We start from the raw sequence: 15,797 nt of genomic DNA on the forward strand, positions 1-15,797 counted from the left end.
ATCAGGAGTTCGAGAACAGCCTGGCCAACGTGGTGAAACCCCGTCTCTACTAAAAATAATTACCCAAGTATGGTGGCACATGCCTGTAATCCCAGCTACTCGGGAGGCTGAGGCAGGAGAATCGCTTGAACTTGGGAGGCGGAGATTGCAGTAAGCCGAGATGGTGTAACTGCACTCCAGCCTGGGTGACAGAGTGAGACTCCCTCTCAAAAAAAAAAAAAAAAAAAAAAAAAAGCAAACTAATAAGAAATATGATGGATGGCTTTGTGGCAACTAAATTGATAATTTAGATGAAATGGGCAAGTTCCTCTAAGAATATAAACTACCAAGCAGAAATGCATTAAAGAAGCCAGACATGTTGACGCATGCCTGTAATTTCAACACTGGGAGACTGAGGCAGGAGGATTGCTTGAAGCCAGGAGTTCAAGACCAGCCTAGGCAGCAAAGCAAAACCCTGTCACAACAAAAAATAAAAAATTACCTGAGTGTGGTGATGTGCATCTCCCCAGCTGCTGGGGAGGCTGAGGTGGATTGATCCCTTTAGCCTGGGAGTTTTGAGGCCACAGTGAGCTATGCTTGTGTGACTGCACTCCAGCCTGGGCAACAGATACCATCTCTTAAAAAAAATAAGTAAATAAAAAAAGGAAGAAATGGATTAAAGACATTAAATTTGTGGTCTAAAACTTTCTGACAATGAAAATTTACTCTCAGATGGCATCAAGGATGAAATAAAACAAACTTAAGAAAGAAATAATAAAGACTTTGCTAGAAAACGTAAGAGGAGGGAACACTTCTCGATTTTGTTAATGAATCCAGCATTACCCTGATAGCAAAACTAATCAGGGATATTACAGGAAAAATACAGCTATGGACAAAGTATTTTTGTCCATATGGATTAGAAAATCCCTAACAAAATTACAACATTGCATCCAGCAATGTTTAAAAAGGATAATATATCATGGGAGTGGTAGGCAGAGTAATGGACTGCAAGATACTCATCTCCTAAACCCTTGAACCTGTGAATGTTACCTTATATGGCAAAGAGGACTTTGCAGATGTGATTAGGTTAATTTGTTTTGTTATAAATTTTTTTGAGACGGAGTCTCGCTCTTGTTACCCAGGCTGGAGTGCGATGATGTGATCTTGGCTCACTGCAACCTCTGCCTCTCGGGTTCAATCGGTTCTCCTGCCTCAGCCTCCCAAGTAGCTAGGATTACAGGCCTGCGCCATTATGGCTGGCTAATTTTTGTATTTTTAGTAGAGGCAGGGTTTCACCATGTTGGCCAGGCTGATCTCAAATTCCCAATTTTAGGTGATTCACCCACCTTGGCCTCCCAAAGTGGCTGGGATTACAGATGTGAGCCACATCTGGCCTATTTTTTTTTTTATTTGTTTTTATTTTTATTTTTGAGATGGAGTCTTGCTGTATCACCTAGGCTGGAGTACAGTGGCATGATCATGGCTCATTGCAGCCTCTGCCTCCTGGGTTCAAGTGATACTTCTGCCTCAGCCTCCTGAGTAGCTGGGATTACAGGTGTGTACCACCATGCCCGGCTAATTTTTGAATTTTTCGTAGAGATGGGGTTTCACCATGTTGGCCAGGGTGGTCTGGAACTCCTGACCTGAGGTGATCCACCTGCCTCGGCCTCCCAAAGTGCTGGGATTGCAACTATGAGTCACCATGCCTGGCCAGGTTAAGAATTTTGGAGTGGGAATATTATCCTGGATTATGCAGGTTGGCCTGATATAGTCACAGGGATCCTTAGTAAGAGGAATCAGAAGATCAGACTGGATATAGATGTGACAGAAAGAAGCAAGTGGCTGCAGTGATGTCAGGAAGGGATCCTGACCCCAGGAATGTAAGCTGCCTTCAGAAGCTGGAAAAGGTGAGGGAATTTGATTTTCTTAGAGCCTCCAGAAGGAACCAGCCCTGCCAACACCGTGATTTTAGCCCTCATTTTGGACTTCTGGTATCCAAAACTGTAAGAGAATAAATTTGTATTATTTAATCCACCAGGTTTGTGGATTAAATTTGTTACTAGCTTGATGGCCAAGCTGGAACCTAAGGTTGGTTTAAAACTTAAACATCTGTCAATGTAACTAAGTAATCTCATTAATAATACAAAGTGTCTCGAAAAGCAGTACAACCATCTAAATAAGTTCAAAGCAAGCCTTTAACAAAATTCAATACCTATCCGTGATAAAACTCTCTGCAAACTAAGAATAGCAGGAAACTTCCTTAACCTGATAAAGGCATCTACAAAAACCAAAAACCAAGAAAGCCACCATGTAGTCAATATCACATTTCACAATGAAAGACTGAATATTTTCTGTGATTTGGGAAAAGGAAAGGATGTCCTCTCTGATGACTTTTATACAACACTCTACTAGAGGACCTAGCCAGTGTAAGAAGACAAGAAAGAATACAGGGCATACAGATTGGAATGAAAAAGTAAAATGGTCTTTATTCGCAGATACAGGATCATGTAGGTAGCAAATCCTAAGCAATCTACAATACTTAAGAGAACTAAGTGAGTTTAACAGGTCACAGGACATAAAATCAATTATATTTCTATATAGTTGCAGTGAGTAATGAGATTTCATTTAGGGGTCATTCTGACAAAGATTTGTGCAAGACCTAAATGCTGGAAAGTTTAATACAGTAGGAAGTTCAATCACAATATGTTTCTTTAATCCTGTATAGGTCTTAGGTTATTTCTTCAATATGAAGGCTCATGACATAAACATACTGGAAAATTTTCAGATGTTTTTTATATGCTTCTCTTCCTATTCTTTATATTTTTCTTGTCCTGGAGTTCTTGACCTTCTACATCCTTCTTAATCTTTTATGTTTTCTTCCTTCTTATCTGTTGTTTCTACATTCTCTGAAATTTTCTCAGATCTGACTTTTACAAAGACAATTCTATCGAATCTACTCTTTATCCTGTTCAAATATCCTTGTTGCATCCACAAGTACTTGGAGGATTGTTCATTTAGGTGTAAATTTTGAGTGCGAACTCATCTCTCATATTCAGGGTAACTATTTGTGGTGGTTTATTTGTTTATATGGGGCCCTAGGGCTTTCAACTGTCCTGGACTAGTATTTATGCTAATTCCTCTGTTTCGGGCTCCTATACTACACGAGTAGTTTAATATCGGATGCCATGAGTGGGTTATCTGTTCCTTGTAGTGACTTGTTCTACCCCCCAAACCCCAAGCTTACAGTTTTGTTTCTCCATGATAGTAGGAAAATATAGTTTCTGTATACTTGAAGTTTTGAGTTTTCTCATCATTTTTTGAAACTTGGAGATTTTCTATTTTTTACTCTTTAACATAGCTTGCATTTTATTTTATTTTATTTTATTTTATTTTATTTATTTTAATTTAATTTATTTTTATTTTATTTTATTGAGACAGAGTCTCTGTTGCCTAGGCTGGAGTGCAGTGGCATGATCTCCGCTCACTGCAATCTCCACTTCCCAGGTTCAAGCGATTCTCCTGCCTCAGCCTCCCAAGAAGTTGGGATTACAAGCATCCACCACCATGCCTGACTAATTTTTATATTTTTAGTAGAGACGGGGTTTCACCATGTTGGCCAGGCTGGTCTCGAGCTCCTGACCTCAGATGATACACCTGCCTCTGCCTCAAAGTGCTGGGATTACAGGCATAAGTCACAGTCCCTGGCCTTAGCTTGTATTTTAAATATTCTGTTCTAGCTTTTCCATGTAGTTTTGGTGAGGGAAAAGGGCTGCCTTTGAACATTATGTTCATGTTTTGGAATGTTACTTTTATTTTTGTTTGTTTAGATCAGTTATTAAGTTAGTTTGACTTGTTTATTTTTAACATAGTTTTCTTTTTTTTCTATGGAGTTATCTTTCTATGACTTTTTTTTTTTTTCCTGGATTGTTGGTTCTTGTTTCCTTTCAGAATTGTGATAGTCCAATAATTAAGAGAGTTTTGATGAAATATATTTGTTTATACAGGTAACAAAAGTGTTTCATTTTCAAAACTGAATTTATCTTTGAATGACTAAATTTATCTTTGAATGACTTGAGGAAAAATTTGAGTATATGTGAATTCTTATTAAATTCTTATTAAAGATACACCATCCCAGAGAGTTCAGTTTATCCTTGGTACTGAAGATGATGATGAAGAACATATTCCCCATGATCTCTTCACGGAAATGGATGAACTGTGTTACAGAGATGGAGAAGAATATGAATGGAAAGAAACTGCTAGGTAATACTGCTAAGTCTCTCTCTCTCTCTTTTTTTTTTTTGAGACGGAATTTTGCTCTTGTTGCCCAGACTGGAATGCAATGGTGCGATCTCGGCTCATTGCAACTTCTGCCTCCCAGGTTCAAGTGATTTTCCTGCCTCAGCCTCCTTCTCAAGTATCTGAGATTGCAGGAGCTCGCCACCACGCCTGACTAATTTTTATATTTTTAGTAGAGATGGGGTTTCACCGAGCTGATGGGGGTGGTCTCAAACTCATGACCTCAGGTTATCCTCCCGTCTAGGTCCCCCATAGTGCTAGGATTACAGGCGTTAGCCACCGTTCCCGGCCTAAATCTCATTTTTAAATTGGCTTTCCTTGATTTCTTTTTGTAATGGGAATATTAAGTTGAAAGTATGAGATATCTGGTGCTTTAAACCAGTGAGCAGAGAATTTCCTTATTAATTGGTAGAAATTCTATCTTTAATTTTTCCCTTTATTCTCAAATTTGTTTACTTAAATAATCCTTTATACTTTAATAAAGAAATTATGTCATTGTAGATTTTAATGTCTACAATTTTGTGTATTGCAAGTTTAGATGAGGAATAGAAGTAGAAACTATATGAAATTCCATAGTTTGTTTTTGTAGACTTAGTATTATGATAGCTAGAATAGAAAGAGGAACTACAAAGGAGGTTTGTGACTATAGATATTGTAGACCATTAGCATAATTTGTGAAAATGTGTTTGTAACCATAGTCTGTTTGGTCGTCGTTTTCTTTGTTTCTTTCTTTCTTTTTTTTTTTTTTTAAGAACAAATTTTTCTTTATCACATTAACAAATGGAATCTTCATTACTTATAAAATATTTTTATATATTATGCATTCAGATGGCTGAAATTTGAAGAGGATGTTGAAGATGGCGGTGACCGATGGAGTAAACCTTATGTGGCAACTCTCTCTTTGCACAGTCTTTTTGAACTAAGGAGTTGCATCCTCAATGGAACAGTCATGCTGGATATGAGAGCAAGCACTCTAGATGAAATAGCAGGTTATAGTAAACTGACTTTTAAAAAATATGTAAGATGTAGGGGAATTTTAGGCATCATTTAATAACTATATGCTGAGCTTCTATTCTGTGGAGTACAGTATAAGGAAATAAGATAGATTTTTTGTTTTTGGTAAATTTGCAGATGAGATTAAATTAAACAGACGTAAGTGTAGTATCAGTAAGAGAGTGAATAGTGGCACAAGCAAATACAGAGTCTGTTCTCTGGAAATTCAGAAAAGAGTTTTTTGTTTCCTTGTTTTTTGGAATGGGGATGTGGGGAATAGCCACAGAGAACATTAACTGTACAAGTTACTCATAAAATGTGAACACATGGGAACGAGGAGTAGGTGATACAAGAGAAAAAGTATTTTAAGGAAGAGTAAAGAAGTCTAGAGTAGTATAGACAGGAATCTCAGGAAAGTCAGTTCTGTGTGAATATACAGATTTCTTCAGTAGTGGTAGGAGGTATGTTGGGAAACCCAGTTAGAGACTGGATTGTGACTAGCCTTGAATTATTGGAATTTTTTTTTGTTGTTGTTTATTTGTTTTGGGGGAGGGGGATCACAGGATCTCTCACTGTCATCCAGGCTGGAGTTCAGTGGCATGATCTCGGCTTACTGCAGCCTCTGTCTCCTGGGCTGAAGTGATCCTCCCACCTCAGCCTACTGAGTAGCTGGGATCACAGGTGTACACCACCACGCCTGGCTAATTTTTGTATTTTTTGTAGAGATGGGTTTTCGCCATGTAGCCCAGGCTGGTCTTGAACTCCTGAACTGAAACGACCTGCCCACTTTGGCTTGCCAGAATTTTGGGTTTACAGGTGTGAGCCACGGTGCCTAGCCAAGAAATAGGATTTTATTTGGTAGGCATTTTGGTGGTCTTGATGGTTTTTAAGTTGAGGAACAGTATGATTTGAGATACATTTAGGAAGATCATTCTGGCAACAGAATGTAGGGTGGCTTTGGATTAGGAAGAGTTTAGAAGCAAGTAGGCCAGTTATTCTCTAGGAACAGTCTAAGCAAGGAAAGAGCTCTGGTAGGTTGAGCAATGAAAATCAAAGGGGGAGATTTGAAGGATAATGTGGAGGTAGAAAGTAGAAAAAGGCAGCTATAATACAGCTTTTTGTCCACTAACTAAATTTAATGAAAACCAAAATTAAGTTTGGTGGTAATGAATTTGATGGTGTGACTACCATTGTAGATTTCTCCCATGGAAAAACAAAAATCTGTGGTATTTAGTCTTCAAGAGAACCATAAGCTTAATACAATTTCTCAGGCTAGAAATACTTCAATTTTAGCCAACTGTTAGATTTGACTGTGTGCTGCAAATATTTAAATTGTCAGTCCTTACTTTCTTGTCTTACATGAGTAACTGAAAAATTAAGTTAAGGTTGGGAATATTGAATTTGTATAATACATATGGGTTTCAGACTTTGGTTTGCAATTATCACATAATACCATGTAGTACTTTTAGTATATGTTGTATAATCTAGTGTTCATTTATTTGGTAAACTGTAGTTATTGTGTTAATGTTAACAGTTTACCTATTACGCTGGTCCTTCCAGGGTTTTTTTTAGAGTTACCATATAGTTTTGAAAATTTGACCCACTTCTTCCAAGTTAGTGCCACTGTTTAAAAATATTAATATATATTTTATAAATTAAAAAGTTTAATCACTTCAGTAATGTATAAAATGGCATTGCCATCATTTTCCCCATTCCCCACATCCCCTTCACAACCTGATTTTACTCCTCTTCCTAGAACTTACGACCTCATGACGTTTTACCTATTTGTATGTTGGTTTCTCTACCTCTCGAAGAGAGCAGAAACTTGGCTCTGTTTTGATATTGTTAAACTGCTGTATTCCTAACACATAGCAGACACTCAGTGAACAGTTAATGACTGAGTGGGTCCTGATACTCATCTGCTGGAACAGTTTTGGGGGAGAATACGTGGTTTGGCAATAAAATACCTTTACATCTTAGGAAGGTAGTATTATTGAATATTCAGCTTAATAGAATTTATTGTATTCATACAGGAAAGCACTTACAGCTATAGGAAGGCTAATTAGTATATAATAGTAGCCTCTTTATAATTAATAGTATTAAAATAAGGGAGTCTTTATAATTCCTTTTTATTGGGTGGATAATATTCATTTATGCATTGATTATTTAATAGTGATAATAAACCTTTCTAGAGTTACTTAAGATTCTAATTTTTGTCATAAGATTTCACTCACAGTTTATTCCTGTATTTTATGGTCATCTGAGTGTTTAGTAATTTATTTTTTTTCATTGAATAGATATGGTATTAGACAACATGATAGCTTCTGGCCAATTAGACGAGTCTATACGAGAGAATGTCAGAGAAGCTCTTCTGAAGAGACATCATCATCAGAATGAGAAAAGATTCACCAGTCGGATTCCCCTTGTCCGATCTTTTGCAGATATAGGCAAGAAACATTCTGACCCTCACTTGCTTGAAAGGAATGGTGAGATAAGTTGTGGCATCCAATTTTTTGCTAACACTTCTACTGTAACAGCTTTCCAGAACATTACGATTAACATTTGGGGATCTTTAAACACTCACTATACCTACCTCTGAATTATTTCTCCTCCCTGCTTTGTTTCTTTTCAAGGCCTCTCGTATAATTAATTAAAGAGGCATAAATTATGATCTATAATTTTTAATTTTACCTTTTTGAAATTCTAAATCTTGGGTTTGAACCTTTATTTTAGATTTTTCCTACTTTTTTTTCCTCCTGAATATACTTGGTTTGCTGGTATAAACAAGTGTTTTTGGATTGGTTTGCTGATTTCACGGCTCTTTATTTGTACAACTTGTGAAAGGCTTTTATGACTGTTCCAGTCTTATACTAAGGGTAGTTGGTGTCTTCTAATCCATTGAGAATGGCTCAGACCCAGGTCTACATATTCCGCCTTTCCACTCTCATTCTTAGGTTACAGGCAGGTTGAGGGGCATGTGGGAAGACAGTGTTTTTACCGTTGTTTACCTCTGTCAGTGTCCTAATGCTGGCACACTTGGAGGTTTTGCCTTTCCTTATTTTCTTCTGTGTAAAGCAGAGGAATGCATCAGTAGGGTTGAGAACTCTGATGACAGTGAGTCTGGAAAACCCGGGTGCAAAGGATTGGAGTGGCTTATGAAGTACTATAGCCTCCAGCAGTTGCTGTAAGCTGCTACTATTACCCAAAGCTTGTGAGGATTACAGTGAGGACTAGTGGAGTATGGGACACGGTGCCTGCTCATCTTTTTTATCCCTTAAATAATAGTATGACTTTTAAGTGTTCTACCAACAAGCAAGCATAGGTGATAGGGTCTAATATATCTAAAGCTGACAATAATCATCTTTTGTATCTTCCACTTGGCCATGAAAACCCTTTTTAATCCATTTAAAATTATGTCATCGTGTATTTAAACAATCTTAAGAGTAAAAGAATATCTCTTATGGACCAGAATTCAATGTAAAAGCAAGCCATGTATAGCGCATTTTAACTCTCTTTTTTTGTCTTTTATTTTTTGTTTATATTCTCTCCTTTGGTGAAATAAGTTCATTTATCCAGAGGGACCCTATTTAATCTTTACATATGCAGTAATTCCTCTTTATTGTCCAGTTGTAATTTGGTCATCATAAAACATTGGCTGTTTTCTTTTAAATGCTGTTTTAGCATGTTCTTTTGTTGAAATATAGTTACAATTTGAGTTTTTCCTGCATGTAGCTTGTTGTTTAAATGGTGTTTTCTAATGGATTATAGTTTAACCTTTAAATATTTCTAAAAACCCTTGAGCACGTAACTTTGATTACTTAGGCTATATGGAATTGATTATTGTATTTGCATGTTTTTCATAGAGAATGTTATTATTTTAAGATATACTTAGTAGAAATATGAGGGGTTTAATTATAAGTATGTATGACCTTTTGAAATATTTTAGACCTACTGCCATATTGCTGTTGGTGAGAAGTACTCTACTCTTAGCTAGTGAAATAAAAAATTATATGTATTTGTTTTAATGTATCTGCTACATATTAGAAGTGAGAAGCATACTTCAGGACATTTATTAATACTTTTAGAGAGCTCAAGAATATGTATCCTTTAAAATTGACATTGTGGTTCTCTTATTACAAAATTTCTGTTATTTGCTGTTGTTTTTTTACAAACTTGAGAGCAGCACCACCTGTATATGGTGTCTTATTGACTTAATATTATAAATATTTAATATCAGTTTTAAGTTAGAAATTATTAATATTAACATGAACTTTTTCTCTAAGACATAATTATCTCATAGCTGTTTGGTAAAATGTAGGAAAAATACGCTAAATATAAGCTATTACTTTTGGTGGTTTTTGGTTTGAGTTCTATTATATTAATTTTGTATTACATATTTTCATTTGCTATTTATTGTTTAAGCATTGACTTTGTATTGATATTGTCATTGTAAAAAATGCCATGCTATTGGTCATTCTAATTTCTAACAGGATATTGCCCCCACCATCTGTCATTAACAATTTTTTTTTTGTATGTTCTGAGAACTAATTACAGTTTTAAGCAACGTTTTAGTGACTTTGTAACATGTAAAAACCCAATTGACATGCTAACCATCACAACATGACTTTGAAATTTTGGGCCTTTGAAGTATGCAATTTATAGCGTAAATTGATTTTTTTTTTAATGTCTCTATTTGCCTTCTGCAGTGAACTTCATCATTTTTCATTTATTTGTTTTATCTCAGGGGAAGGCCTTTCAGCCTCCCGCCACTCTTTGCGAACAGGTCTGTCTGCCTCAAACCTTTCATTGAGAGGAGAATCACCTTTATCTCTTCTTCTCGGTCATCTTCTTCCTTCTTCAAGAGCTGGAACCCCTGCAGGCTCAAGGTGTACAACCCCAGTACCCACCCCTCAAAACAGTCCTCCTTCTAGCCCTAGCATCAGCCGCCTGACCTCCAGAAGTTCCCAACAGAGTCAGCTTCAGGCCCCAGAACTACTGGTTTCACCTGCCAGTGATGGTATTCCCACAGTAGTAATTCATCCGCCCGAGGAAGACTTAGAAGCAGCGCTGAAAGGCGAGGAGCAGAAGAATGAGGAAAATGTTGACTTAACTCCAGGCAACTATCCAAAATCCTCCATGTGTGGTGCTTTCTGCCTCTGAGTCACTTGCACTTGGAATGCCTTTTAGCACATAGCTTAAGCAGCATATGTAGATAATGCTTATAATTTATTTTTGACTTCTGCATGTTTTTTTTCTTTATGGTATATTGTGTTAGGTTGGTGCAAAAGTAATTGTGGTTTTTGCCGTTGAAAGTTTGCTTCACTTTCAATGGCAAAAATTACTTTCAGTGGCAACAACTTAATTACTTTTGCACCAACCTAATAAAAAAGAGTAAGATTATTAAAAATTTGAGTTACAAAAAGACTACAAAGAAGACTACACATAATTTAAGGCCTTTTAAAAAAGTTTCACTTACATTTAGAGGTCAAGGCAGTTGAACACTTCAGTAAAACATAGACTTTTTTATAATGTTTTAATTTGCCATGAACTTTTTTATATTTATTTATGGATGTATTTATTTTATTTTTTTAGACTGAGTCTCACTCTGTTGCCCAGGCTGGAGTGCAGTGGCGCGATCTCAGCTCACTGCAACCTCTGCCACCCGGGGTTCATGTGATTCCCGTGCCTCAGCCTCCTAAGTAGCTGGGACTACAGGTGTGAGCCACCACACCTGGCTAATTTTTGTGTTTTTTGTATAGAGACAGGTTTTTACCATGTTGGTCAGGCTGGGTGAACTTTTTTTAGATTGGTAATTCTCTTTTCTTTTTTTGGAGACAGGGTCTTGCTCTGGAGGCTGGAATGATCTCAGCTCACTGCAACCTCCATCTCCTGGACTCAAGCAATCCTCCTGCCTCAGCTTCCCAATTAACTGGGACCACAGGGGCATGTCACCATGCCTGATTAATTTTTATAGAGATCAGGTCTCACTGTGTTGCCCAGGCTGGTCTCGAACTCCTGGGCTCAAGTGGTCCACACACCTCGGCCTCCCAAGGTGCCGAGATTACAGGTGTGAGCCACTGCGTCCCGCCTTGGTAGCTTGGTTTTGTGTGTGTGTGTGTGTGTGTGTGTGTGTGTGTGTGTGTGTGTGCGCGCACGCATGAAGTTGACTCATAAGGTGAATGAACACATACAAATAAATTATAGTGAAGCGATGTGCCTTAAATAGGATAGAGTCATACTCTGTCACTCAGGCTGGAGTGCAGTGCCACAATCATAGCTCACTGCAGCCTTGAACTCCTGGGATCAAGCATTCCTCCTGACTTAGTGTTCTGAGTAGCTGAGACTACAGGCACGTACCACAACATCTGGGTAATTTTTTTGTAGAGACAGGATCTTGCTGTGTTGCCCAGGCTGGTCTTCAACTCCTGGCCTCAAGCAGTCCTCCTGCTTTATCCTCCCAAAATGCTGGGATTATAGGTGTGAGTCACCAGGCCCAGCCGTACCTTTTTTTCTATTTAATGCTTTTCTCCAAAGAATGTAGTACATTTTAGACTTTTTTTGGGGGGTGGGGGGGGTAGGGGGGGAGACAGGTTCTCACTCTGTTGCCCAGACTGGAGTGTAGTGGCACCATCTCGGCTCACTGCATCCTCCGCCTCCTGTGTTCAAATAATTCTCCTGCCTCAGCCTCCTCAGTAGCTGGGATTACAGGCGTGTGCCACCACCACCCGGATAATTTTTGTTTTTTTAGTAGAGACGTGGTTTCACCATGTTGACTAGGCTAGTCTTGAACGCCTGACTTCAAATGATCCACTCACCTTGGCCTCCCAAAGTACTGGGATTACAGGTGTGAGCCACCACGCCCAGCCTATAACTTAAGGGCTATAAAGTATGAAAATTTGGCTTATCCTTATATTGACTACATGTACATTTGTACATATATCTTTCTACCTAATTAATATAAAATAAGTATATTTTAGTGACTTTTTTACTATTTCAGCTAAGCCTCAATGTGATGGATATTAATACTAACCATTGGTTTTAATCACATAAGTATTATCACATTTCTCCAAAATACTGATAACATCCAACACTTAAGTGGTAGCTTGGTTATTAAATTAGCCTATTTTTAATGTGTGTACAAATATGTGTAAATTAGATGGACACACCCGTTTTCAGAAACTTAGAAAAGTTAGTTGTCTTCCCCTGCATCATACAACTGGTGACTGATAGCCTAAATCCTCTGACTGGAAATCCTTGTGTTCCTATCATTGTGAAGTAAACCTCTCTTTCTGTTGGCTTTATGGAAACACACCAATTACATTTAGCCAAAGGTCATTGTAGTTGCAAAAAAGGATATACTTTTAAAAGTACAAATAGAAGCTTCATGGCTAAATCATTATGACATTAGTTAAAATAGCAGTATGGCTGCCATTGTTTTATAGTTTGTTCCAGATACAGTGATAAGTGCTTTTCAAATATATTTCTAATTTTTGTAACGATTTGATGAGGTTGGTGTTATTCCTGTTTTTCAGTGAAGAAAGACTGGGAGATGTTAAGATCAGCCAGAGCAGGGATTTGAAAGGTCCACTTACAACAAAATCTATAGTAGAGTATTTCATTGTGAACTTTATCAGTTCATGAAAAAGATAAAATTTAATGATAAAGTAACTGAACATAAAAGGAAAACAACCCTATAAATAATTATTCAGAAGTAATCAGCATTCTAATCTTAAGAACTAAGAAGATTTACTATTTTTCCTTGAGCAAAAGTGATTTTAAAAGCTACTTCGTTCCATTTTTCCCATATTACATCGATCAGTAACAACGAACACTTCTTGTTTTACCAGCTTCTGTGTTATAAATGATTAGGAACTATAAATTTTATATAGGAGGGAAGGGGGAGGTAGGTTCACATTGGCTTCTTAGGCCATGTTAAGGGGATAAATTAACTGAGAATCGAACATACATTTTTTTCCCATGAGTTTTTGTGATGAGATTTATCGGCGTTTTTGAACAGAAGAAATTAGAATGGAGAGGAGACAGGGAATTTCTAAAGACAAGAATTACGGTTAAAAAGACAACTGTAGATAGTATGTAATTGCTGAGGAACAATAATAGGGACAGCTACACATTATTCCCTGTTCAGTTACCTTTGGTGCTTAAAGCACCTAGAAACTCTAACGGAGTTTCCTTGATATCTGGTACTGTCTTAGTGGAAGAAAGTGGCCTCAGCATTATTATGTCTTAAGTGACTAACAGCATGCAGTTTTGTGTCATGGAGTCATAATTTGTGCATACCTATAATAATAAAGTGGTATTTCCCATTAGTTACTTTTTAGAAGATAATTATATGTATAAAAGTTATATGTATAAAATTATAAATAAATTATATAAATTAATATGTATGTAACTTGTGGCTGGGCGTGGTAGCTCATGCGTGTAATCTCAGCACTTTAGAAGGTCAAGAGGGAGGATCACTTGAGGCCAGGAGTTCATAGTGAGACCCTCATCTCTAGGGAAAGAAAAAAAAAGGAAGTGAATTTATTTTTTGTACTTGTAAATACCTTTTTCTAACACAGTGGTTCTCAGTCTCAGCACTATCCACATTTTGGGCTGGATGATTCTTGGCTGGGTGGTCAGGTGGCAGGGGAGCAGTCCTGTGCTTTATAGGATGTTTAGCAGTATCCTTGGCTAGCTGCCTGTAGCATCCCCGAGTTGTGACAACCAAATATGTCTCCAGACATTGCCACAAGTTCCTTGGAGGTCATAATCTTTCCTGGTGGGGCACCATTGCTCTAACTACCTCACTTTCAAATTTTTAATGACAGAAAATGTTGATATCTTTGATTTACTTATGAATACATTTTTTTTTTTTCCTTAAAGCAAAGTAATATCGTCCTTCTGTGTTTGTGCTAATGATAGCTTTATTTTTTGGTAATTTGCTCATTTAATTCTGAATCCTAGGAATTTATTATAGGAGTAGGGAGATTGACTGATTGAGAAAACAGTTTTAGTTTAGCTGAGGTTGGGAAAGATACACAAATCATAATGATGAAGAACCCTAGCATGCATCTGGCGTGCCAGTTTTGAAAAAGGGATGGTTTTCAAGATGACCAGGTTAGCCATGTGACTTCAGGTTATACCTGCTAACTTGGTCAGTGTTGAGTTCTTCATTATTTCTTCCTCTCATTGCTGAGATAGCCTTACTTTTCCTCAGAGCCTTCTCATCATTGCACTTTTCTCCCTCAAATCTGGCAGCTAGGACTATTCTGGAAAACTGTGCATTATGTATGCTTTTGATTATACATACACAGGTGGAATACATTTAGCCTTTGGAAGTATGTAATGCTCAGCTGCATTTGCCACCAGGGCCTAATGGTATTCTTGATTTTCTTGTGTGGAAGTAGTTGGAAGTCACTGAAAAATACTGGTTAACTTTTTATCTCTTGAGCAAGGCAGGGACTCTTCTGGAAGCTTAGGGACAAAGGTCAAAGAAGAGGAATCTTCTTGGTGTGCCAAGCTAAGATTGTAAGAAATGAGTTAAGGCTTGGGAAAACATTTTTATTTCGGAATTGTTTAACTTTTCCAGAAAATAAGCACATGGCTAAATAGATTGCAAATTAAGATTTTTCATCACATCAACTTTGTAGTTTAGGTATTTACAGGGAAGTCTCTGTCATTAAGCGTAAGTCATAAACCCAGAAGACTTAGTTTCAGTATTCATTGGTTATAGTATATTCTGTTTTACAAAAGTGAAAACTCCTTTGGATGTGTCAAGTATATCTGATGTACTTTAAATTCTGGAGCTTGATTACCAATACATCTTCGGACCTTATAGAGTCTAACCACAAAACAGATTTTAACTGAACTTCCATGTGTTGCTGTGCATGGGACAGTTAAGACAAAAAGTCAAGTCTGTTGTATTTCAGTACCTTTTCCTGCTATAATATTCAATGTCTTATGAATTATTAGTCAATATTCTTGCACTAGAAAACCTTGGATGTTTTGAAAAAATGAGATGCATTTAATATTAGGTTGGAGCAAAGGAAATTGCACCAACCTAATAGTAGAAGTCTGTGTAGTGCACTTGAATTTAAATATATATATATTTTTTGAGACAGAGTTTTGCTCTTGTTGGCCAGGCTGGAGTGCAGTGGCACAATCTTGGCTCACTGCAACCTCTGCCTCCTGGGTGCAAGCAATTCTTTTGCCTCCGCCTCCCGAGTATCTGGGATTACAGGCATGCTCCACCACGCCTGACTAGTTTTGTAGTTTTAGTAGAGAGGGTGTTTCTCCATGTTGGTCAGGCTGGTCTCAAACTCCTGACCTCAGGTGGTGATCTGCCTGCCTTGGCCTCCCAAAGTGCTGAGATTACAGGCGTGAGCCACAGCGCCTGGCCCTATTTTTTTTTTTTTTTTAAAGACGGAATTTCTCTCTCGTTGCCCAGGCTGGAGTGCAATGACGCAATATTGGTTCACTGCAACCTCTGCCTCCTGGGTTCAATCAGTTCTCCTGCCTCAGCCTCCCAA

General features: G+C 37.6%; 1 protein-coding gene across 16 annotated transcripts in view; it reads left to right on the forward strand.

The window, feature by feature from the left end:
• The window catches only part of SLC4A7 (solute carrier family 4 member 7), a 107,574-nt gene that overhangs the window by 39,610 nt on the left and 52,167 nt on the right, over window positions 1-15,797 (forward strand). For 10 of the 16 annotated variants that reach the window (XR_012430628.1, XR_012430629.1, XR_012430627.1 and 7 more), the window contains exons 4-6: window positions 4,101-4,239; window positions 5,104-5,264; window positions 7,566-7,754. Coding sequence is in view for 13 of the 16 variants with exons in the window: in XM_005545591.4 (XP_005545648.1) it covers window positions 4,101-4,239; window positions 5,104-5,264; window positions 7,566-7,754 (489 nt within the window). In the remaining 3 variants the exon portion in view is untranslated. Of the gene's footprint in view, window positions 1-4,100; window positions 4,240-5,103; window positions 5,265-7,565; window positions 7,755-10,012; window positions 10,385-15,797 lie in introns of all 16 variants that reach the window. The other 6 variants (XM_005545593.4, XM_074030876.1, XM_074030877.1 and 3 more) reach the window with 3 other exon arrangements.

Source organism: Macaca fascicularis, chromosome 2 (genome assembly GCF_037993035.2).
Source record: "Macaca fascicularis isolate 582-1 chromosome 2, T2T-MFA8v1.1".
Lineage (NCBI taxonomy): Eukaryota > Metazoa > Chordata > Mammalia > Primates > Cercopithecidae > Macaca > Macaca fascicularis.